This window comes from Erpetoichthys calabaricus, chromosome 17, assembly GCF_900747795.2.
Source record: "Erpetoichthys calabaricus chromosome 17, fErpCal1.3, whole genome shotgun sequence".
In the NCBI taxonomy this organism is placed as follows: domain Eukaryota; kingdom Metazoa; phylum Chordata; class Cladistia; order Polypteriformes; family Polypteridae; genus Erpetoichthys; species Erpetoichthys calabaricus.
In genome coordinates this window covers 29,672,802-29,699,075 of record NC_041410.2, presented here as the reverse complement: position 1 = coordinate 29,699,075, position 26,274 = coordinate 29,672,802, and the positions used below count along the sequence as shown (strand labels likewise).

Below are 26,274 nucleotides of genomic sequence, written 5' to 3'. Positions count from 1 at the left end.
CCCTTCATATCAGACACTGTAATAAAAAACACACGAGGACACTATGTGATTAGGCTGTAATTTAATTTACAGGGTAAACTGCAGTGTTACAGAGCACAGTGTGAAAGGCACTATATCAAATGACGATCACCTAGTTGTGAATGGTGAATGTGTATAATGAGCTCTACACCCTTGCAGACTTAAACTGGGTCTGAGGATGTCATTTTAATTGTGACATTCACTCCAGCATTGTGCCACCTTACTGTAACCTCCTGAATTTGTTGTGTGACACAGGGTGTTGCAAATACTGCAGCCAGGACTGTCTCGTGTGTTACCGGATAATGAGAGGTGGGATGCGAGTGGGTACTGTTGCCTCCGTCATCCTTTAATGTCCCGCCATTGCCATACCTCTCTTATCTTGCACTGATGAAGCTCATTATGCCTTAGACACATTCCTCCTTTTTCTCAGCTCTTCTGTAACAGCTTGCCTCGTTTTTTGCCTCTCTTGCCAGCCTGTTACTGCTTGCCATCTGCCCGTCGGTGGCAGCCCTGCTGGTGTATTTGCTGTTTTTAGATTTACACTTTCAATGTTGTACAAGCGCACAGCAGGGATGGCAGCGGCATTGGGCTTATTTACAACGGCTAGTAGCACCAAGCTAAGAAATGGAAACACAAATGCAAGAGTGTGTTTACAAAAAAACGATATGGAGGAAAGTTGCGCTTGTAGGCGTGACACAGGCTTTCACGTGGCCAGTGTGAAATCCACTCAGGGATTGGACTGGATGATGAATTTAATGAGCAGCCCATTACCTGGGGGTGTAAACTAACATTTGGGCACAGTGCAGCAGGTAATGTCATCTGCACTGACCCGATGCATTCACTATGGGTGGAGAGAAGACATGTGGAATGCAAGGGACACCCCTGGTGAACTTGACCTGTGTCCATGTTGTCCACCACCACTACCTGATCTTTTTGAATCAGCCATGCACGCATTCATTTTATAATTAGCCAAGGTGCCACTTGTGAAGAGTGTCAGCACCGGTGGATTCCTTTCTTTTTCAAGGTGGCAATGAAGCACAGTGGATGGGAGACTCAGACCCAACCTGCCTCTGTAAGAGCCACAACACACTTTAGGGAGCTTCAGTGGATGACTAGTAAGCAAATTAAATAAATTCCTGTATTTTTAAACCTCCTGACAGTTGCCATTTAATTTTATGAGGCTTACTATCACAGCAGCCCCATTATGTGCCACAGTCGAGCTTGTCTGCTGCGTGGTTAAGGCCATCTAGAAGACACTGCACATGTTTTATCACTTAAGGGAGACTTTGGGGCTGAGACAATGATGAGCCAATAAATTGGCATCTTTGGTCTCAGGAGTACCTCTGGTCTCCCTAACTACTTGAGTATATGAGCCCGATAACATAAAGGAGGTGGGTGTCAGACCCTTCATGACTTTACTGGCATGGCCAACGCTGCAGACAGTGCGTGTGTATTCTTCAAAGTCATTCTCTCTCTTCTCCTAGGACCTCAAGAGCAGCTACTACAAGGACTATGTGCGTAAAATCCTGAGGAAGCCCATCAAAATCAGGTAGGGAAGAGACATCCTGTATATATGTGTCCACATGTCCTTAATGTGCTGGATGTGTATACATGTGTCTGCGGATGTGTGTGTGTAAAAATATTGTATATATGAAGATGTGAGTCTAGATGAACTCAGTTTAGATGCTTGTGAGCGTACTACCAAGTGTAGAGATGTTTGCATGAGTTTGTGTGCTAATTTCTAAGTTGCTATGATGTTTATGCCTCTGTAAAACTGTGTGTGTCCATGCATGTTTTCATGTCTGTAGATATGCATGTACAGATGAACTGTTTTTTATAATAATCTATGTTAACAAGTTTGTAGACGTTCTGAGTGTATCTTGCGTATAGTTGAAGTGTGTTCAGTGTGAGTGCATATAAAATACTGTATGGATCTACAGAGAGGTAGATGCAAGCTTCACAGCTACACACGCATTAAACTCAAAATCATGCATGCATTTCTATTGTTGGTAGAAGAGTTGGCATACAAACTCAAATACTGAGTCAGGAGGAATGACCTGGACTGTTTATTGGAAAGCACCTCCTAAATTTAAGTGCCTGTGTCATTTCTGCTGTTAGGCCTTTGGTTGGCTCCATAAGAATGACAACAAAACAGAACTGACTGCTCCTCAGTCTCTTTCTACAATACAATCTAAATTCATGTACTGCTAATCTATGAACTAACATGCTGGCTGTGAGTATGGGATTGGAGTGGAAAGAAGACGTGCAGAAGTGCAAGATGTTATCATCTACAAAAAAGTCAGAGAGCATGTTCTGTGGTTGAGCTGCTTAATGTGGCCTTATCAATAAAAAGGATGACTTGGTGAGCTCAGGGACCACCTGGCACATGCTCATGGATCACACTTTGAGAACCACTAGGTAGATAAGCGATGAGTTTTCATTTTGCTGTGTGTTTGTGTCTGTTTCCATGCATGTGTGTGTTTGTGATGCTTTTGTGGTCCTTTACCTATATGTAGCCATATTTTTATATAGAGGTGGATTCGTGTGTATGTTTGTACCAGATCTGTGTAGGTAATAAAGTGATCCAACAGCATTCCACATACTAAATCCATCCTGGAAACTCCTGCCAGTCTGAGAGATGTCATTGACTATTAAATTCACAAGTTGTGTCATGATGCCAGTTAAGGTCCACTATGACTTACTTAGTTCATGCTTCCTGCAGACATGTTCTTCAATGCCCAATTATTAATATGGTAAAACAAGACAGGGCTAAATCCTTCTAGCAATGGGTGGTTGACACAAGGAAGACGCTACAGTTCTTCACACTCAGAGGGCTGTAAAAGTGCATGCTAACATCTGTTCATCAAGGAATGTGGCTCCTGACCAGGATGTCTCTGTTCATTAAAAAGACTTTTAGCCCACACCATTGAGCTCAGCAGCTTGCTTTTCATTCGAATCTCACATGGAAGTCTTTCTACTACTGTCTAATCAGTTAGGGCTACCTACTTGGTCATTTTTTTTTTTTGCATTATCTGATATTGGAATCAATGAAGCAAAGCTTCCGGGAGTAATGCCTCCAAAGGGTGGTCAATAAGGCTACTGAGATGACCTCACTAGTGTCTTGTGCTTGAGAAGTATTTGCTATGTAAGGATATGTCTCTTGGTTAGCATGTGCATCAGAACAGGCCCAGAATGGTGTAGATATAATATTATTACTCTTAGGTATGCTTTCAATGCAATCCAGGTGATGTTCTATGAATTTACCACAGCCAACCGGATGAGAACAAATGCCAAATGCTCCCACAATATCATCACCAACTCTCTTTGTTTTTTTGTCCCAGTTTGAGCCCAGAAACTCCTAATTTGCAGTCAAGAGTCAAAACACTCCTGAGTGGGTACATCTACAAGCCTGAGGATGGTAGGTCCCTCGCTTCTTGACTTGCTTGACTTCTTCCTCCCCTTTGTTCCCTAATGCTTTACTCTCCTCTTCTTTATTTCCATCTAATGATTCTCCTGCTATTAAAGCTTAGCGGGGTGGACACCGGTGCCCATTGCTGTGGATGGAGGGGATAATGGGAACTTCAGGGTCCTGATATGCCACTGTTGTAGACACTTAATTTAGTATGAGAATGGCTTAGTATTAAGGGTTAGCAGACCTTTCTAAAGAGACCTTGACAGGTCTATATGGCCACCTTCTACATTTTGAGATGGTCCCATGGAGGTTTTGGAGAGAAGATGACTGTCGCTTTATGCTTTATGTATAAAAGGCAGCAGTGTTTTCATTTTCCAGAATCTTTAACAAGTTGTGGGGTGAACATTTTTAAAGATGGAATTGATTCAACAGTTTGCCAACCACTCAATCGTTGTAATAGAGTAACACATGAAAAAGATTGGAGACCCCGAGTACTGATATCTGTTAATTTTCCCAGGGCAAGAAATGCTATGAGGATTTGGAATTTGCCATATCATTTTTTTTCCCTATTTTTACTTTTCTCAAAATTTTGAGAGTTTGCCCGTTTCTACAAAAGGAAGAGTTTGCCTGTTTCTACAAAAGGAAGCAGTGAATTATCAAAGAATAACTTCTGGACAGGTAGGCTAATATAATGAGCTAGCTGTGTAAGCCCGTGCTGTAAAAAGCCCAGGGTCCTAGAAACTATTGAAATCATCAGAAAAAAAAATGAAATGTAGAGATGTCAGGTAATTGAAAGGAACTACTCTGGGCATCTCTCTCCTAGGAGGATTTGTTTTGCCGACATGCTTGCATTTCTTGTGCATTAGCAGCGGAAGGAAAAGTAAAAGGGATACCATTTCACCGATGTTAGCGGCTAAGCGACTTTGCCTTTCTTCTGAAGTTTCGTTTTGCTGACGTGCTGGCCTCACTTGTGTTATTAGCGGCTAAACAAATTTTCTGTTTCCTCGGAGGTGGAGTGGTTCTCACTTCCAGGCCGGACAGACGCACACACTTAAACATGTAGACATTTATATAAGATACCCCCCTCCAAGGAGACTGTATTCCTACTGTGGATCAGCTCCACCAGGCCTCATGTAAACTATACAGTGGTACAGGATGGTCACTGTAATGGACGGAGGACATCAAACAGGTCAAATTTATTTTATTATGAGCTGCCCATGGGGTGTGGGAGGCATGATAACAAAACACTGAAGAAGACAAGAAATCTTTCATTACAAAACCTGATGGTATCCATGGAGCTACTAACCCACTTGTCTAGGAAAAACTGGAATAGGTGCTTATGACCATGGGCATCATAGAGGGGGGAAAGTGGTAATGATTACCCAGGGCCCACTGTGCGAGGAGCACTTGGAGCCTGGAATGAAAAGTTTGTTTTCAAGAGGAAGGGACCCAGAGAGACTGCTTACGATTAGGGCCCAGAGTTCTGTGCAACACCCCTGCTTGTGACACTATTAGGGGCCACTTACCATGTGGTCTATGTGTGGATGCCATTGCTCTAGTGTACTGACAAGGGACACTGTACTATAAATATGACACTATCCTATGTATGAGACGTAAAATCAACGTCCTGACACACTGTGGTCATTAAAGAGCCTTGGGCGTCTTTCAACAGGAGTAGGGTTTATCCCAATGTCTGTGCTGTCAAACAATAGACCTTAAAACCAAGGCCCTGACTCTCTGCGGTATCTTTTGAAAAGCTTAGGGTGTTCCCAAGGCGTCCTGGCCAATCAAGGAGAGTGCCACAGTTCTGTGTGATTCCAGGCTCTCTGCAATGAATGAAAGAAGGTAACTTTAGTCCCTCATAATTTTCAATAATAACCCGAAACCTCCTGTGTCTGCCAACTACTAGAATATTCAGGCTAATCCCCTTTATGGCTTACATTCCTACTTCACGCTGATATAAAAATTAATGAAATACTGAAATTTGTGCCTGCCTGCATCACACTCAAAGTGAACAATATATGACACAAAATTATAAATTTAATAAGAATAAATCCTTCCATTCATGTCCCTCTTTTAATTAGTCAATTACTGAAGTGTCCTTTTGCTTCTTGAAAAGATATTTCCACAACGAAAATAGGCAGTGCGTCGCAGAATATTATTTCCCTAATGCAAAGAAGTACTTTTTGTTTTCCATCCCTTTCCACCTACATCCTTTCTGCTAAATGAAATTCTTAAGAATCACATTGCCAAACACTCTGAGGGTTTTTTTAATGAGTTCAAAATCATTTTTTGTGTCCGCTCAGGACTTCAGACTTTGCATTCCATTAGCTTGTTATTGTAAGTTATGCCTTTTGACTTCAGCCTTCCTACAGCTTCTTTTCAGTCTGCAGATTCTCGTATGGCTTTGTCAGTCATGCAGCCTAACAATGAAAACTGCAGTGATGTTTTGGATTGTTTGAATAGAGACGATGCACAGGTGGAAAACTAAGAGCCCACACTTGAGCGGTGTATGACTCGTTATTATATAGCGCCCCACTGAAGTAGATTGAGCAGCCATAGGGCAGCAAAGAGTCCTTCTGCCACAACATTTTCTGAGCTATTAATTCATGTAAATACCTCTTTGACCAAGTCCATGTTGAAAATAAATGTAGATTACAGTTTATACAGTACTCAACATGCTGCCAATTAAACATTAGAACATTTACAAAGGGGAGAGTTGATAATTGATGTGTGCAGATAGCTAGCAGCTTGGCATACCCAGTGCCTCAAATAAGCCTGTAAGCCTGTCCCAAAGATGTTATCCAAGCGTCCCCAAATTCAAAACTCCACTTTCTATAGAAAAGTCTTCTGGATACAAAACTGTTGAAGGTCCATGAAACACTCTTTTCTTCCTTACCTCTCCTAGCGTTACTCTAAAGCTGACTTTTTATGTGTTGAATCTGCTTTCCTGTTGATAGCTGAATGTTAAACTGAAGTACTGGATTTATTTTAGTGATGCTTGTGTATTCAGCAGATAACTAAAACTTGGTAGGATTGCTTGTCAGTTACATTATTGAACTCAAAAGTGCCAAATGAAGGCGCTGGGCATACAAACGAGGAGCAGAGCTCAGCTCAGTGGGCCGTTTTTCTCTATCTTACATGATGATTGTGGTCAAAATTTAACATCTTCTTTAAGAAAGAAACCTCCTCTAATAGGACAATTCAGTAATCAGGCTGGAGAAAAGCTGTTCATTGTATCTTTTAATGACTCCTCGGCAAAATGCCTTGGAGGGTGCATTCTTCAGAATGGTCAGAGAAACAAAGGGTCGAGGTTCATTTCATGAACTGTTGAACATTTTACTCTGGTTGGTTCATTGGTTTACACCCAAATGATTTATATAAAATAAAAGCCTATTATATTCTATTCTGGTTCTTCTTACACCTTTTGAGATGAGACACCACCCTTGAAATTTCTGTGCAGATAACAACTGTCCATTTATAGGCCATCTGCTGATTTCTTAGTCATCTTTCAGTACATTTTGTATGTTACATCAACCTTTCTTCTGGTACATTCTTTATTTACTTGACCATCTCAGTATTTATCCTAAACTAATTCTTATATTTCAGTGTACATTTTGTTGTTCACTTGACCTTTATTTGGTTTCCTGCATTTATTAACCCTTTATGCTATTTCTTTAGGATGAATGCTATGTTACCCTAAAATTATTCTTCCACATGATGTAAATTTATTGGCTTTGTTTTTACCTCCTTTTCTTTACTGCCATGCTGCCTGTAGTCTATCCTATTGTAAAATCAACATATTTCTCATCTTTATTGGCTTGTTAGTAGCTCCTCTTTGTATATTTTTCTAATTTTTCTATCATTTTACCATTTTCTTACTTAGCCTTCCTTTTATGAAGAGCACCACATAAAATAACTAAACTGTTTCTGTGTGAGCCAGCGGTTAGTGGTGCTGCCTCACAGCTTCAGATCCCTGGGTTTAAACCCCAGACTAGTTGCTCTCTGGGTCTCAAAGTGTCCCCACATGTGTCCTGCCACAGCCCAAATACATTTAGTTTAGGTGGTGCCCTGTGATAGAGTGGCATCTTGACTAGGGTTGGTTATGACGCTGCACCCAAATCTGCCCACTTAACTCCTATAATTAATAAATGACATAATATCTGAAAACTTTTAATTTTTGTATCTTTTTTTATCTCAGATTTTCGATTTCCTCTGAAAGTGGCCATTTCTTCGGTTGTGGCTTTTGTCACTGTTTATCAGGTAATCAGCATATTATATCTATTGATCAGTGCACATTTTATGAATTTAACCCCAAAAAGGAGGAAAAACTGTCAAAATTCTGACCACATAAAACTTTAAATAAATGGATTATTTATTTATTTATTTATTTATTTATTTATTTATTTATTTATGTTTGTTGATTTGTTTGTTTATTCAAAAACAACATTTAATAAATAAACTCCAAAAATTCAGATTACAAAGTTCAAAATACAAAAAGAAAAAAATGCAACATCAGAATGAAAACCACATATAATTAAATATTACCAATTCAAAACTCTGCACTCCAACATATAAAACCAAAACTCAGAAATCACAACAAAATGCAACTTAAATGATCAAAAGAAAGATAACACTTTAAAAAGATAAATGAAGACAAGGAAGAGTAGAAAAACATTGTTAGAAAGTTGAAGCAGGGGCTTCCCAGATGAAACAGTGGCTGCCTAAAGTTTATACATTTTAGCCCTCGGTTACTCTTATGGTCATGTCATATTAGACGACTTTTCCAGCGATTTTCTGTCATAGCCTTTGTTAATCTTAGCGAGTCTGAGGCAGTCGGCTCTTGTGAAGTCTAATCACACCATTTGGCATGTTCAGAGACTCAATCCAACTAGTCTATGACTCAGAGTGACAGGTCTGATTTTGTGTTTAGTCGAGGGGACGGGCTCTGTGTGCATGGGAGCTGACAGCCAATGAATGCGTAGAATGCAGCAATGAGGAATAAGGAACAAAGGGTGTTTAGACCTCAAAAATAGGGTGGTGCGGGGGCCAGATTTTGCATCCCAGGTCTTCCCTGTGTGGAGTTTGTATGTTCTCCCTATGTCTGCATGGGTTTCCTCCAGGTGCCCCGGTTTTCTCCCTCTGTCCAAAGACATGCAGGTTAGGCTATATGGTGACAGTAAATTGACCATATTGTGTGTTTGGTGTGTGTGTTTGTGTGTTTGCCTTGCGATAGACTGGCGCCCTGTCCAGGGTTTGTTCCTGCCTTACACCCTGTGCCAGCTGGGATAGGCTCCAGCCCCAAATCAAACCTTGACCTGGATTAATTGGGTCAGAAAATGACATGACAACAGAATGGATAAAAGGAAAAAACAGGGCAGAGATTATGGCTGAACCCGCGTACCTGTTAACCCTTCATACAGCACAGGCAGCATGGTGCTGGCTGTCATAAAAAGGGGTGAGCATGATTGTGATGAAAGTTTGTCACCTACCGTATATATTCATGTTTAAGTTCTCCCACGGATAAGTCAGTCTTATAAGTAAAATGTGGAAAACTCACGCTATTGGTCCAAGAGATTATGATATGCTAACGTCCACCTGAGAGTAACCACGGAGCACACGGCCTTTTTTTTTCTATGTATTGTACCTATGTGACCACATGGTAATACCCAAACTATTCCAAAGTGACTTTTGCACTGTTTTGTGTTTTTTGTATCTCACACCCTCACACACCTTTATCGTAAGAGCATCCGTCATCTACGATGGAGCGTTTGATCAGAAGAAAATATCAAGCTGATTTTAAATTAAATGTCATTGAAGTTGCAAAAGAAATTGGCAACTGCGCTGCTGCAACAAAATTTAATGTATCTGAGGAACTGGTGCAAGATTGGAGGAGGCAAGATGTAAAAAAAAAATTGTCGTGTTTTTGAACGGCTGTATAAGTTTATGATCGATATTTTGGGTTTCAAGTACCAACTTATACAAAAATATATACAGTAGTCACTAGATTGGATATGCCCAATGGTTTTCAGTCATTTAAATTGACATGCTTCAGCAACAAGATCAGTAATTGCAGTCGGCAATTGCGACAGACCCAATGACTAAACATTGTGTAATTTGACATTGGCTTAGCTAAACTAATTGAGGCATCTGAGGGTTGTTACATAATCAGTGGTCTCACTCCTCAATTCACCAATTACCTTAATCTACTCTCTATATATAAAATCCTAAGCCTAAAAGTGAAGACGATTTTGTGCAACGATTTTATGTGACGTGTTTATGTCACATTTTTTGTCACGCTTTAAATCAGCTTATTTTAAAACCTACATATATATGGTTGGTATCATTCTTTTCAGAATTTATCGAACTTTAATGTGATGTTGTTAGATTTTCAGATTTCATATTCCATTTTTAAATTATAAACTAAAAATTAACAAGAACTCACATCCTGCAAGACGAGACTTTGTGCCAAAAGATTTAACCACACCTGGGGCCAGAAATAAAAGACAAAGAGTAGGACAGCTGCTGTACAGACTTTTAAATGTTCGAAGTGCAGCGCGAGATGCAGATCACGCGGCACGTCAGCAGCAGCTGATCAAGCAAAGAGAAGGTAAAAAAAAAACTATTTGTTTCCCATTGTATCACCATTTAATAGGGGGTTTCGGAGGAGCGACCACATCTCCTTGGGGTGCGTTCAGCCCCCCTCTTCACGCGACGAGCAGCAAAAACACGAAGTGGCTGACACGTAGTGCAGGCCTGGAGGGTTGGCGAGTAAAGCGAGCAAGAGGTAACGCCCTTGTAACTTAATAAACAGTGAACAGTGTAGAATTATTAAACAAATACAGAGAACTATCAAAAACTTAATTAACAATGCAAAACCCCAAACTGATTACTTTAGAAAATAGAAGCCATGACCGGGTGAACATCCATCCATCCATCCATTTTCCAACCCGCTGAATCCAAACACAGGGTCATGGGGGGCCTGCTGGAGCCAATCCCAGCCAACACAAACATGTGCGTTTATTTACAAAGTTGTTTGATCAGCCCAGCTCTAACATTAATTCTCAACGCATACTTGTGACAATTTGAAACTATCATTTATAACATTTTTTAAACAGGCCCCAAAATTAATTTAAACATCACTTTGAGATTTTATGTGAAAATGGAATCCAATAGCCATTTTGTTTTTGCATTTTTGTTTCAATGTGTTTTTATTTATGTTAGTGATTTTATGTCCTCCCATAGCATCATTTTTTGTTCCTTATTTGTTAGCGGTTTTGTTGGCAGTGAAGCAGTTTATGGATTATCATATGGGTGAGGTCCTGAGCAGATGGAGGATCTCAGGTGAAGTGACTGCAGAGGCTAACTGTGTTTTACTGGCATTAGGTGGCACTGCTCCTGGTGGTGCAGGTGGTCCCCGTCTTACAGAAGATGCGAGCCGGAGTAAAGGAGGACATTGTCTACGTTCTTGCTGGCTTTGGTATCGTCCTGTCAGAGAGCAAGGCTGAAGTGGTGGAGCTGGTGCGCTATTACTTCTGGGTGGTGGAAGGTGAGTGAGCCTCCTCTTCCGTCTTGGTCATTTCTTGACAGACTGACTAATGGATATGTACTGCTCTCACACAAAGATGAGTCCACATGTTCACTGCAGATCTGACAGTTCAAGAAGAACTGAGATTAAAATTAGGGCTTCATGGGCTCTTCTGTCAGAATGAGTCTGAGCAGCTGTGTCTCCCACTTTGTGCTGCTGTACTCTTCTACTGAAATTTACCGTGTGCCACTTGTGGCTTCACTTAGTTTATGTGAACCCGAGCGCCTCATGGTAAAGTTCGCTGTGAAAGACGCTATATATAACAAGACTGAAGAAGAGCACAGAAGAAATGTAATTTCAAGGTAAAAAAAATCCAAAGATATATTGATGGAGTGGCACATACAGTCTGTAACAATGCATTTGCCCCCTTCCTGATTTTGTGTATTTTTGCTTAATCATAGCAAATGATCAGGGTTTCATTTAGGGCCAAAGCCTATCCCAGCTGGCATAGGGTGCAAGTTGGTTTGCCTGCCTAAGGTAAAGTCATCTCTGATGGAGGATCGTAGGAATCGTTGGGTAGGGAGTCCTTTCATCAGATTGGCTGGCCCAGCACTGACTCAGCTGTGGAATGGCCAATAGGGGGAGGCAGCTTGATGGCCAAGATCTCCAGGACTCTGAACCAATCCAAATCATATTATGTAATATCATCTACTGTTGAATTCCTCTCTGCACTTGTAATATTTCTATTGCACTATTATATTGTATTGAGGATTACTTGTATTCAGTGTATTGTATTGTATTGACCCCCTTTTTTTTGACACCCACTGTACGCCCAACCTACTTGGAAAGGGGTCTCTCTCTGAACTTCCACTTTTTCCCCACAAGGGTTTGTTTTGGGAGTTTTTCCTTGTCTTCTTGGAGAGTCAAGGCTGGGGGGCTGTCAAAGCCCATTGCAGTAGTCCTTGTGTGATTTTGGGCTATACAGAAATAAATTGTATTGTATTGTTTCTAATCTCCAAACAAATTTAGTACAGGATAATACACAGTTTTAAAATGACCATTTAAAATAATAAAGGTAAACACTGTTATCACCAATATGAAAGAAATATTTGCCCTCTTAGTCACTCAGTCAACCAAAGAATCAAATTTAAATGATAGTGGGTTAAATTAGACTAGATACACTCAAGGATGACTGCTGCCAGTCCATCTGAATTGAAATGTCTCTTAAATCGAACCTTTCCAGCAACACACTGTGGCTCAATCAAAAGAAATGCCAGACATCCTGAGAAAAAAGTTACTGAAATATATCAGTCAGGAAAGGTTTAAAAAACAATCTCTAAAACCCTAGGACTGCAGCAAACCACCATGAGAGCCATCATCTCAAAGTGGAGAAAACTTGGAAAAGTGGCAAGTCTGTCCAGGAGTGGCTAATCTAGCAAAACTACATGATTCAGGAAGACACTGAAAAACTCAGATAAACATCTAAGGTCTCTTCAGGCCGCTGTCAACATTCATGATTCCACCATTAGAAAGACTCTGGTCAAAATGGCATCCATGGGAGAGTTTCAAGGTGAAAACCACTGCTAAACAAAAGGAACATAAAGGCTGATCTAACAATTGCCATGAAACAACTTTTGGGAAAATTTTCTGTGGACTGATCAGTCAAAGTGCAACATTTTGGAAGACATGGGACCCGATAAACTTGGTGTGAAGCCAACACATCTTTGCACAACAAGAACATCATGCCCACAGTCAAAACATGGTGGCAGCAGTGTGATGATGTGGGTGTGCTTTGCTACTTCAGGGCCAGAGTGACTTGCCATCATTGAAGAAAGTATGAATTCGGCTCTCTACCAGACAATACTGAAGGAGAATGCCAGTCATCAGTCCATGACCTGAAGCTCATATGCAGTTGGGCTGTAGAGCAGGACAGCAATCCAAAGTGCAAGAGCAAGTCCAACTCTGAAAGACTGAAAAAAACCAAAAAAATTAATGTTTTGGAGTGGCTTCGTCAAAGGCCTGACTTGATCCCCATCGAGATGTTGTAGCAGGACCTTAAGTGGGCAGTTCATAGTCAAAAATTCTCCAATGGAACTGAATTAAAACAATTCTGTAGGAAGAGTGGGACAAAATTTGTTCACAGTGATGCCAAAGACTGATCTGCTGTTACTGGAAGAGTTTGATTGCAGTTGTTGCTTCTAAAGGTGGCACAACCAAGTATTAGGTGGGCAATTAGTTCTTCACATAGATAATATAGATGGTAGTGAATTTTTTTACTTCAATAAACCAAATAATCATTTAGAAACTGTGCATTGTGTTTACTTTTGTATTATGCTAATATTGTTTGGTGGTCAAAAGCAATTATGTGTTATGAATAAGCAAAAATAGAGGAAATCAGGAAGGGGCAAATACTTTTTCACAGCACTGTAGTAGAACTGTGTTAAATAAGATAAACAAAGTTTGTGACAAGGGGCACTGAGAAAGGTGAAACATAAAATAAAATTCAATTTAAATCACCGTACGCTGTGTTTTCTACCACTTCTGAAATTGCACGCTTGGGGTGTCGGTTTGATTCAGACTCCCGATACTTTGGCATCAACTTGCCAAACTGATCAGCAGGTGGGCCATGCCAAGCCATGGCCACAAATCCTCAGTCTGAGATATGAGACAGGCTTGTGATAAAAGATTCATGAAGGACTTGACCACTAGTGCCGGCCCTCTGCTATCTCGTCTCGTGTAGACCTTGAGGCCGTAGCCCACGCAGATTCCTTTGGCAGTGAGTGAAAGGCCCCAGCTGGATTCCTGGCAGCAGCAGGCATGGGTGGGAAGCAGACAAGGTGCACCTGTGCCCAGTTTACGTCTCTAAGGGCTCGGCAGTCAAATGAGCAAATATACGGGGAACTTCTAGGAGCCTCTTTGTTTTATGTAGTCCCATCCCTTGTATGCGCCATTGTGAACTGTATGAAGAAAGCTTTCAATTCTGCCTTTCTTTGTGAGAACTGTCCCAAATTTTCTGGAGGCTTTTTTATATAGTATCTTTCCTGGTAATCATCATCACAAACTATTCTGGAGACATCCATCCATCCATGTTACTACAAAGCATCAAGAGCTGAAGTGCACATATGCATAAGAGAAGTCACAGGGAGATGATGGCCTGAAGGGAAGAAGAAAAGATGACACCTGTAGAAAATGCACATAATGGGCCCCACGCACGACCTTACACCAAAACACTTCTTTTTCACAGATACTATAGGTAGCAGCCTCATCCTTGGCACTCTTAAGTGTTTGAATATACTCTGGACATGCGTCGTACCAGGTGACCTCCCCAGCTGACTCTTTTCTTTGGCTTCTTTTCCAGTTTGCTACAACTCCGCACTGACACTGTCCTGCTTGGTGACCCTGACGATGCTCATGAGGTCGATGGTTTTACACAGGTAATCCTAATGTCCCATCCACATTTGAAGTGAAAGCTTTTATATTTTGCTCAGACAAATCCAGATGTGGACGGCACAGTGGCACAGTGGTTAGTGCAGTGCCCTCACGGGTCCAGTAGTTGCTTTCTGTATGAAGTTTGCCTGTTCTCCCCATGTTAATGTGGATTTTCCTCATTTACTCAAGTAGTTGGATTGGAATCTCTGAATTGGCCCCAGTGTAAGTAAATGTGTACATGTGTGTGTCCTAACAACCGTCCAGCGTGTTTCAGGCAGTGTGAGAATGCACTGTATGTATGTATAAACCAGCTAAATGCAGCTGCCATCTTTGTGGCTGTCCTCTCACCACCAAATCTCTACTTTAGACACTCAGATATGCTGCCTTCTGAGTCTTATCTAAAACATGACTCTCAGATATGAAATCTTGTGGCAAAGAGCAAAGATGTAAGACAAGAAGAAGGTAGCTGGGTAATACCAGTCCATTCTTACTTAATTTTTCTGTACCTGTTCTTTCCATGGGACCAAAGGTGGCTGTGGTTACTAACTCAGAGCTATCACTTCAGGCCCTGGGTGGTGCTGCCTTGATGTTTAGAGGCCGGCACCCACATGTCCTCAGACCCTAGACCAGGGGTCCTCAATCACAGTCCTGGAGGGCCACAGTGGCTGCAGGTTTTTGTTCTAACCTGGTTGCTTAATTAGAAAGCAATTCTTGCCAATAATGTCATTTCATGGCGTGTTAGTGCTTTAACTCTGCAATGTCAGGTTATTCTCATATCCTAGATATTCTTCCCCTTTCTAAGGATATCATCCAAATGATTTAAAGGCTGAAATGGGTGAGTAATTCTCAGTCCTTCTTTTTTTTCTCTTTACTTTCCTTCCAAGTATTTAATTAAACCCAATAGTGCATGATAAATACACGCAGGTGTAAATGGTAACAAGCTGAATACAGAAATGCTGGTCTCTTTTGTCATTAGCAACTCATTGCTAATTAGGAGCAATTAAAAACCAAGACTACAGCTGTTTAAGACTAAAATAAGCAGTAAGGGTTCAAAATCTTAACAAGTGAGACAACTAAAGTAAAGCAGAAGTGTTACTTGAGCAATAAGTGCTTCTTATTAAGCAACTGGGTTGGAGCAAAAACCTGCAGGCACTGCGGCCCTCCAGGACTGTGATTGAGGACCCCTGCCCTAGACGGTGCTGTCCTGCAGTCTTCAGCTTTATCAATCACTAGAAAGTGCTGCCTGCAGCCTTGAGACCATGTGAGACACACATCCTCAGAATCTCAGCCACTAGTGTGCTGTTACCACAAAGCGCCACTACCCTGGAGTCCTTAGACTTATACCCGTATGTCCTCAAACCCTTAGCTATCAGGAAGTGATATCCTGCGGTTCTATAGGTCCTCTCTGTTTGGTTTAATTACACTTTTGTTACTTGCTTGCACTTAAGGACAGGTAAGCATGTTTAAGCCCAGCTACCACTTGCAAAGGCTTGGATTACTGGAAGAGGTTTGGTGAGGCCATCAGGGAACACCTACCATGTGGTCTATGAATGGATGCTAAAGCCCTAGTGCAGTAAGTGGACACTGCACTGTAAAATGGTGCCATCCTATCGAGGTCCTGTGGTCATAAAAGATCCCTGGGCATCTTTTGAAAACAGTGGGGTGTTTCCTGATATCCTGTCTAAATTGCCCACTGCTGCCCCCTAATCATCCCCTGTTCCTTAGCGGCCTACTATCTATCTCACCCCTTCACCACCTAATAGCTGATGTGTGCTGAGCATGCTGTTGCAAGAATGGCTGCCATTGCATCATCCAGGTGGGTGATAAAAATCAGTGGATGTTGAAGTGGCTCCCCATTGTCTATGTAAATGCTTTGAGTTGGTTAGAAAAGCACTATATAACTGAAATTAATTGTTTATTACTATTAATATGACTGTGGATGTGTTGCCTAATGCTGTAACTGTATTCCCAGCTTTATCTTCATGGTCTTGTTTGTGTGCCCTCCAATACCAAATGGTGAAATGACAAGGATCTGCTAAGAATGTGTTTATAGTTTACAAGATTCAGATGGCGTGCTGACCACGCCCCCTTTGGGTCTGTGGGAGTGTCTTCTGCAACTGCACTGCCTCCTGTGGCAGCAAATCCCACCTTATGCCAAAAATTCAAGCAGAGAATTGTAAAGCATTTGAGTATTAAACAGGATCCATTTGCTGTGTATAGTGCCCCTTCATGTGAAAATAAATTTCAAGAAATCAAAGGTCATGCCTTACGGTGCCTCACAACACTAGGTCCACACTATAAGTGGGTTTCCTGCTATGTGCTTGAGTCATGACGTTTGGGGTTTAAGCGGATGCCTGTGGTTTAATTCAAATATCTGATTGAAGCTGGTGGCTCTGAGCACTGAAAGTGACACAATGATGCAGCATTCTGTAAGACCAGCTACAGAAGTCTCAACTTGCAGTCTGCTCGGTGTACCCTGGTGAGATGGGCACAGGTTCTTGTCAGAAGCAAGTGAACCACGCAGGACCAAGACCATTTCCCAATAACTGGAAATTCCCCAAACTGATTTTTTAAAATGTAGTGATGCCTTCAGTTAAGCCTGGCAGTGTGGCTCCAAAAGCCTTGAAACTGAAATGATCCACACAACTGTCTCAGTGAGATCCTTCATCTTCCTGTTGCCACTGTGGTATGGGGTACATGTGGAAGGCACTACATAAGCAGATCAATAACTGTTTCTTTTGCTGCTTTTTTCTGTCAGGTTGAACCTGCAAGGACTCTACAGAGGGGACATTTATGCCGTCTATAACTGCCAACGCAGTATCCGGCCATCGCGACCCGCTCTTGTATGCTGGATGTCCTTCACCAGTTACCAGTCAGCGTTCGTCTGCCTGGGTAAGGCAAAGCTTGTTTGTGGGCATTGACATGCTCTTCCCATCTGTCTCTTCTGATTTTTCACTGAGGTTCTGCATAGTATTTTAAGAGGCCTGTCTTCCAAAATGTAAGATGTTAGACACTGATGTCCACTGTTGACGAAGCTAAGGGTTATATAAGCACAGTTACATTTGAATGACCAGCATTAGGTTATGCATAACGTTAGTAGACTAATAGCATCATACAAGGATATGCAATCTACAAACAACAGACACTTTTCGCGAGACAAATGCACTTAGATGCTGTGTGCGCAACACTAAAATGGCTATTTCATCACATAAACAGATTAAGTTAATTGCACACCATGAACCAATTTACCATAAAGCTACAGACCATCTCTGCAGCTCTTGTTAGTTCAGAGCACGGAAAGCATAAGCACACCATTTCGAGCGTAAAGAAGCAAGCACTGTCGGCGTCATGGTATCCTAGTATCAGCAATTCCTGCCACTTTCTTCTGTACTCGGTTTCCAGCATTACTCAGACCAAGAAAAGCTGAAATGGCTGTGTGGGGCTCATATTTATCCTTTTTCTCTGAAAGTCTCCCTTCTCTTTCTCAAATCCATCCGAAGAATATTACTATATACAATGTCTTCTTCTTATTTGACAGAGTGCTGCAACTCAAGCATCCATCAAGCATGTAGCACCTGCCTAACCATCTGCCGCACAAGCATCTAACCCCACCAAGTCAGCTGCCAGTCAGACAACCGGCCCTGCCCAGTCAGCTTCCATTCGAATATCCAGCTCCACCCAGCCAGCCGCCATTCAAACATCTAGCCCTGCCTACTGTTAAGAAGTCACAGACAGCTGCTGCAATACTTTCTCTCAAGCCCAGTAATAGGCACTGCGTGATTTATAAGACAATTACAGGTTATGAACATTTATTTTCAGAGACACCTCCCTCCAGTGTTTGATATTTAGGCTTTCAAGGAGTCCTAAGGGTTTAATTGGGGGTTATTATTTTACACTTTGGAACAAAAAATAATGCTACACCTGTATTTTGGGGATGGTCGAACACACGCACGCACACACACACACACACACACACACACACACAGACCTTAGCGTTTTACTATATCTCTCTATTATAAAAGGAAATCCTCAGACGAGACTTTCTTGGAGATAATTTCAGGTCCTGCGAGACAAGAGTTTTTGCCAAGAGATTTTGACAAGTCCCAAACTCCTCTCGAACATTTACAACCACACCCACAGTCCACTCACTTCTCATCCATTTGAATGCTATTGTCAGACACAGTTGCTGAGCTGTCAGCTCCAAGCGGGGTCGGAAATAAAAGACAAAGAGTAGAAGATAAAGTAGAACTTTGTAAAGAGGTTGAAACATTTTGGGTGTGATACACATGCAGAGCAGGTTAGAGATTATGAAAGTACTAAAATTCGAAAGTTTCACAAAACTGATAATAAAGATCGCAGTAGCGCTAACAAACAGAGATTATTACTTGTTGAAATAATGGAACAGTGAAAAGAGATTGAATATATGGACATAGGTGATATGACAGAAGTATGTAGATATTGTTTGGCTTTAAATTTTAAGTCAGAGACTTGTAGATCGTTTAATTTGTGTTGCCATCTGGGAAAAGTAGTGTTTCTCTCCAATGATAAGGTGTATCCGTGAGAATTAAAAGATTTGTTGTTTGGTAAAAGTGAAATCCACATATACGAGTGGCAGAGACGCGAAGTGGCTGGCGTGTAGCACAGGCCGGGGGGCTGGCGAGCGAAGCGAGTAATATACTAGTATACAGTACTACAAAGATAATCTTGCCTAGTACTGAGCCGCCTAGTCCCCCCACGCTGGCGCTCTCTGATATTCCTCTTGCATTTGGCTGCACAGGGTTAAGGATCACTGCATCAGGACTTGATTAAATCTTCATTTTTTTTAATTACCTGCAGCTGCTCTTTTATTTTTTTTCACATTTTTCTCACTTTGTCTCAAAGGGCAAATTTCACACCTAAGATGCAGTTTGATAATGACACCTTGTCAGTTGTACTCACTAGATGTGCACAAGCACTGGCACGGGCTGGCAGATGGCTCCTCTCGCCTCTGTGGCTAATTGAAGTGATGGCAGTGGCTCCTTGTTAGAAGGGCCTGCTAATATTAGGACGCACTGTTTGCAGGCATCTCATCCAGCACTTTGTGTCAGAGGCCATATTGAGAATAGCTCTAGTGGATCGGCTTCACTTACCCTAAAGTGAACACAACACTTATCCCTACCCACTGTATTGCCTTCTTCTGTTCTCCGTAATGCACCTTGACATTATATAAGCATAGCAGGGTGTTATATACAATAAGCATTGACTGATGCTGCCTCATGACTTTAGTTAGTAAATCATGTTGTTCAATTGAATTGTATTTCTCACATAGCATACTTTACGAAACAAAAGTTACCATAGGCATAAAATGCTGGATTGGCACTGTATTTATGCATTTCTTCTGTCTTCCACTGTCTGCTGTAATCACTGCAAATTCCTCTAAATGAGTTCCCATTGCTAAACTGCTTTAAAATGATTATATTTTCTGACATGCCTTTCAAAGAGAGCACTATTACTAAAGCAATTAGCATTATAATAAAAACCAAGGCCCCTAAGCAGCTTAATGGCACTGCTCATCACCAAAACGAGATCATGGTGGCCCAGGATTAGTGAAGGTTCTGCAGCATAAAAGCATTCTGCACCTGGATGTCAAGATGGAAGACGCATGACAGGCAGGTGATGGGACAGACACATCACCTGCGATGTCCACTTTTGTTTCTCTTTTATTGCTAATGTGTTGATTATTTCAAATCGGTTTCCTCTTTACAGGCATGTTGATTCAGACCGTGGTCTTCTTCATTTGCCTTCTGTGGTTTGTCTTCCTCATCCTGTTTCCTATCCTCTATGGCAGACACCTGTTTGCCTTCAGGATCCTACAAGCAATGTGGTGAGTGATTTGAGAAGCATGATATGTCTTGGTGACAGTGGTGGGGGTTGATGGGTATTCACTAATCCACTTTCTACTCCCTCGGTTTCTTATGCATGTACTCTCCATATATGAACCCCACCTCTGTCTCCGTTGCTTCAGTAATTCTGTCTGCTTGTTTTCATGCAGGCCCTTGTGGCTCACACTCTGCCTGGCAGGAATTCTTCAGCATGTAGCTGCAAAGTTTGCTTTCCTCAAAAAAGATGGCGGGACTCTGGATTTGGACAACAGGTAGGATCAACGTGTGTGTAGATGGTGACCATTTGACAGAGGTTGATGTGACCACCTTTCTTTTTATATAGCACTGAATTTTAATAGGCTTGAGTGTGTGTGTGAGTGAGGCCTAGTAATTGACTGGTGTCCTTCCCAAGGCTTAATGCTTCTGGTGCTTGATCCGGCCCAAATAGAGGAACCACACAGCAAAAACAAATTGACATGATCAAAGAAGGCAGACATACAGTGGTGTGAAAAACTATTTGCCCCCTTCCTGATTTCTTATTCTTTTGCATGTTTGTCACACAAAATGTTTCTGATCATCAAACACATTTAACCATTAGTCAAATATAACACAAGTAAACACAAAATGCAGTTTTTAAATGATGGTTTTTATTATTTAGGGAGAAAAAAAATCCAAACCTACATGGCCCTGTGTGAAAAAGTAATTGCCCCCTTGTTAAAAAATAACCTAACTGTGGTGTATCACACCTGAGTTCAATTTCCGTAGCCACCCCCAGGCCTGATTACTGCCACACCTGTTTCAATCAAGAAATCACTTAAATAGGAGCTGCCTGACACAGAGAAGTAGACCAAAAGCACCTCAAAAGCTAGACATCATGCCAAGATCCAAAGAAATTCAGGAACAAATGAGAACAGAAGTAATTGAGATCTATCAGTCTGGTAAAGGTTATAAAGCCATTTCTAAAACTTTGGGACTCCAGCGAACCACAGTGAGAGCCATTATCCACAAATGGCAAAAACATGGAACAGTGGTGAACCTTCCCAGGAGTGGCCGGCCGACCAAAATTACCCCAAGAGCGCAGAGACGACTCATCCGAGAGGTCACAAAAGACCCCAGGACAACGTCTAAAGAACTGCAGGCCTCACTTGCCTCAGTTAAGGTCAGTGTTCACGACTCCACCATAAGTAAGAGACTGGGCAAAAACGGTCTGCATGGCAGATTTCCAAGACACAAACCACTGTTAAGCAAAAAGAACATTAGGGCTCGTCTCAATTTTGCTAAGAAACATCTCAATGATTGCCAAGACTTTTGGGAAAATACCTTGTGGACTGATGAGACAAAAGTTGAACTTTTTGGAAGGCAAATGTCCCGTTACATCTGGCGTAAAAGGAACACAGCATTTCAGAAAAAGAACATCATACCAACAGTAAAATATGGTGGTGGTAGTGTGATGGTCTAGGGTTGTTTTGCTGCTTCAGGACCTGGAAGGCTTGCTGTGATAGATGGAACCATGAATTCTACTGTCTACCAAAAAATCCTGAAGGAGAATGTCCGGCCATCTGTTCGTCAACTCAAGCTGAAGCGATCTTGGGTGCTGCAACAGGACAATGACCCAAAACACACCAGCAAATCCACCTCTGAATGGCTGAAGAAAAACAAAATGAAGACTTTGGAGTGGCCTAGTCAAAGTCCTGACCTGAATCCAATTGAGATGCTATGGCATGACCTTAAAAGGCGGTTCATGCTAGAAAACCCTCAAATAAAGCTGAATTACAACAATTTTGCAAAGATGAGTGGGCCAAAATTCCTCCAGAGCGCTGTAATAGACTCATTGCAAGTTATCGCAAACGCTTGATTGCAGTTATTGCTGCTAAGGGTGGCCCAACCAGTTATTAGGTTCAGGGGGCAATTACTTTTTCACACAGGGCCATGTAGGTTTGGATTTTTTTTTCTCCCTAAATAATAAAAACCACCATTTACAAACTGCATTTTGTGTTTACTTGTGTTATATTTGACTAATGGTTAAATGTGTTTGATGATCAGAAACATTTTGTGTGACAAACATGCAAAAGAATAAGAAATCAGGAAGGGGGCAAATAGTTTTTCACACCACTGTATGTCTTCATGGGGTACATAAGTGCATGTGCTCTAGTAAAACACAGACAGGGCAAGGTCTAAAAGAACATCATGCTAAATGGGCCAATACACATCCTTTTTCATAAAGAGACCAGTGATCCAGTGGGGTATTGTGTGCTGGCATTGCTATACCGTGACAGTCATCGAAATGGCTCAGCCACTTGTGTGCTTAGTAGAAGATGCCTCTATGAAAAGTGCCATATAAAAAAAGTCTAACATCCCTCTCTCATTCTCTCTCTTGACAGGCATGCCCTTTTTCTACTCACTTACCTGCTGTTTCCAGTCAATGTGCTGGTGGGCTTTCTCGTTGCTTTGTGGCGGATGGTCATATCTTCCCTCTACAATATTATCCATTTCAGCAGACTGGACATCAGCCTGCTCAATCGGGCTGTGGAGTCCTTTGATCCAGGTTGGTATGGTCTTGTTTTTCTCACAAAGCAATATCTTGTAGATCTTGTGGAAGGAAAGTCAGAAATGTGTCTGGGAACTCATGACTAGAGATGCCTTCCAGTTGGGTTTATTGGGTCACCAATTCGTTTAAGCAATGTCAAAATCAACTGGAGTTAATGGGAGGTTTCTTCCAGCAAAATTGAGCAACGTGTCACACGACTGACAGTTTTCTCTTAAGGGTTTTGGAGAGTTAATCAGCAGCCCATCATGCAGTGCACTCACTTATGCCAAACTAAGTTAGAGTCACTGATCAGCCTAACCAGTAGATCTTTGGAAGGGAGAAGGAAGTTGAATTAGCAGGGAAAGACACAGGAAGAATATGCAGATTCCATACAGATAGCAAAGTAACCAGGCCAGCAATCAAACCCATGTCACTGAAGCTGTTATGCCAATCATGTTAACCACTGTGCCAATATATGCTATGTGGCAGGGGTCGCCAAGTCTGGTGCTGGAGGACCACCGTGGCTGCAAGTTTTCATTGTAACCCTTTTTTAAATGAGTGCCCTGTTTGTGCTGCTAATTAACTTCTTTTAAATTCATTTTAATTGAATTGCTTTTTTAAGATTTGCTCCCCTGAATTTCTTCATCATTCCTCTGAATTGCTTCATTTCTTTCCTTAAATGGCACCCAAAGAGAAATGAAATGTGAAGTGAGTGAGCCAACAGAAGACCAACTAAGTGAGGGCCTCAAACTCCAACCAATTTCACTCCAATCAGCTGCTTAATGAGGTGCCGATTCTAATTAAACCAATTCTTTAATTTCGTGGCTTGTTGCTGCTCTTGTGGTGCATTAGCAGACATTTCCAAAATTGCTGATTTTCTCTTTTCTAAGAGCACTGGTAAAATATTTTGGAGACCAGTGCAGATTGATATTCCTGATACCTTAATCTTTCTTTATTTTCAGATATTGCATGATAGATACCAGTTGTTTTGGCTCATTTTGTATCTCATTATTGTTTGGTTGCTAATCAAGGAAAATGAAACAATTAAGGGGTCTGAGTCTTCAAGAGCAAGTCAATTAAAATTAGTTCAAAGAAGATAATTAGCAGCAAAAACAGGTCACTCATTAAGAAAAGGGTTAGAATGAAAACCTGCAAGCCACGGTGGTCCTCCAGGCCCGGAGTTGGCGACCCCTGCTATGTGGTAAACAAGAGAGAGACTGGAGACCATCATGCTAGAATGTGCTGCCCACATAATCGGACCACAAAAATCTCATCATCCACCCCTTCTTAAACATGAATACCCAAACAGGTCTGTCAAGCTCAGGCTTAAGAATTAAGGGGGCGCTCATGAAATTCAAACCATCTAAACATTTGAAGTTACTTTCTGTAATAGCCATGGAAAGCAAACTGACTAATAATGTGGACATTGATAACATTGTTAATGAATTTGTGAGGAGAAAAACAAGACAGAACCTTCTGTAAGGCAGCACAACTGATTTATTCATTGTTGTTCGATAGTTCTTCTGTTATTGTGTTTTCTACAGTATTTAGACCAACTGATAGCTCATGATTGGCATTCGGCCATAAAACTTATGTTGAAACCACGGCTGGAGAAGCCTAGTTACAAAATAGGAGAAAAGTGCTGATAGTCTTTATTGGTTGGTTGATTTAGGATTTTAAACACAGATTGTGATGATGGCTACAGGGAGAGTCACTTGAAAGAGCCCCCAAATATTCTGTAATAACTCTTGCTAGAATGAAGCAATCTGAATGAAACAACGTGCAATGTGCTCCTCAGTGTAAGAGCTTCGAACAAGCCGGGATGCCCCTGCGTCAGAGCAATGAGGTAGGCACCAGATAGCTGTCATGACGTTTAACCTCCATTTGCAACTTCTTGGTATATACTGCCCGTACTCCTTCACTCAGTCACTTGACTTCTCATCAGAATGGTGATGTACTGTATTGAGCAGCGCATCTTCATGGTGCGAACCTATTGGGTCACCAATTCGTTTAAGCAATGTCAGAATCAACTGGAGTTAATGGGAGGTTTCTTCCAGCAAGATGGAGCAACATGTCACACATCGGCAAGGAGCATGGCAGAAATTGAGTCCTTTTTCAGCAACAGGGTGATTTCAAAGGGGCTTTGGCCACCACGGTCGCCGGATCTGACACTACCAGACTTTTTCCTTTTGGGTATATGCAAAGGAAAAGTCTATCAGGACAAGCCTCGCACTGTGGAAGATTTGAATTGAAAACATCCAACATAAAATTTCTGCTATTCCCCCCCGAGATGCTAGCCAATACATTCATGAACATGGAGCACCACGTCGAAATATGTCTGGCAGAAAACGGAAACCACTTCCAGCATCACCTGTAATGCAATCGATTACACAAACGTCAAGGTATATTGCATATTTTTTTGGTTCACATTGCTTCATCCTAATGGGAGTTACAACAAACTATTCGGGGCCTCTTTCGAGTGAATCTCCCCGTATAATGTGGTTATGTGTAGCCGTACAGAGTTGATGAGACACACCTCACTGTGGGCTGCAGTGATGGATGTTTAGAGTGCAGTATGGTCCAACACTGCGCCATTACTATAGGTCAGCTTTAGCTTGGACAGTCTACATTCCAGTAAACTAGTGACTGGGATTCTTGTGAAAGCATGTGGGGAACCAAAGACCAGCAAACGTTGACTGTGTTACTATTTAGTTTGTGCTACTGCAGGGCTTTACTGGTTTTGTGTTTTGTGCTTAGGCTATGGTGTTTTTCCCCAATTGCCAGCTCCTCATGTACTGCACACTCGTTTTTTTGTATTGTGTGGTGGGTGCTGTCTACTCAGCTAGTATCATGAGCTTATTAGATTGTATTTGATGTCTTATAAATACAAATAAACATTGACATTTCCTTGAATAATGCACTTTTAAATTGATTCTGGCTGGTGACAGGATTTGAGTGTAAGCGCCCCAAAGTCTTGTCAGGCCCAGGGACCCATGGACTTGGAATCCATCCCTGCCCCTTTTTCCTCGTTTTTCCATCTGAGATAGAAGGGACAGATCTGTGAATTCCATGTTTGAGGGTGCAGTGACACCAGGGGGCTCACCTCTGCACACAGAGCGCTCTGGGAGTCAGTTCTGATGGGTGCCCCACTGCACTCTCACATTGATCTTTCCTGTGGACCTTCCAGGGGTTTATTTCCTCCAGGGATGTTGTCAACAGGAGTTTTTGTTTCCTTCTCCTCCGGTATCAACTGACCATAGGTCAACAATTAATAAATGGACAGATATTGTTGGTTTCCATTTATGTTAACCAGTTTCTACTTTGTTTACTGTGTGTTTGCTTCATTCTGTTTCATTGTGTGTATTCATTATTTAATTTGTAAAGTTTGTAATTGCATTTACCTGTGAACTTGTCACAGCACTCTGCGCCTGCACTCGGTGTTGAGTGCTAAACAGACATAGAGTGAATAAATAAATAAACGGAGTGTCTCTCACCTGCA

At 41.6% G+C, this 26,274-nt stretch overlaps 1 protein-coding gene across 4 annotated transcripts in view; it reads left to right on the top strand.

The window, feature by feature from the left end:
- Positions 1–26,274, top strand: part of stra6 (signaling receptor and transporter of retinol STRA6) — a 99,815-nt gene that overhangs the window by 69,493 nt on the left and 4,048 nt on the right. For all 4 annotated transcript variants that reach the window (XM_028823199.2, XM_028823200.2, XM_051920631.1 and 1 more), the window contains 9 exons: positions 1,503–1,567; positions 3,360–3,436; positions 7,632–7,693; positions 10,817–10,979; positions 14,317–14,392; positions 17,146–17,279; positions 20,133–20,250; positions 20,419–20,520; positions 22,630–22,793. In XM_028823199.2, the coding sequence (XP_028679032.1) occupies positions 1,503–1,567; positions 3,360–3,436; positions 7,632–7,693; positions 10,817–10,979; positions 14,317–14,392; positions 17,146–17,279; positions 20,133–20,250; positions 20,419–20,520; positions 22,630–22,793 (961 nt within the window). The remainder of the gene's footprint in view (positions 1–1,502; positions 1,568–3,359; positions 3,437–7,631; positions 7,694–10,816; positions 10,980–14,316; positions 14,393–17,145; positions 17,280–20,132; positions 20,251–20,418; positions 20,521–22,629; positions 22,794–26,274) is intronic.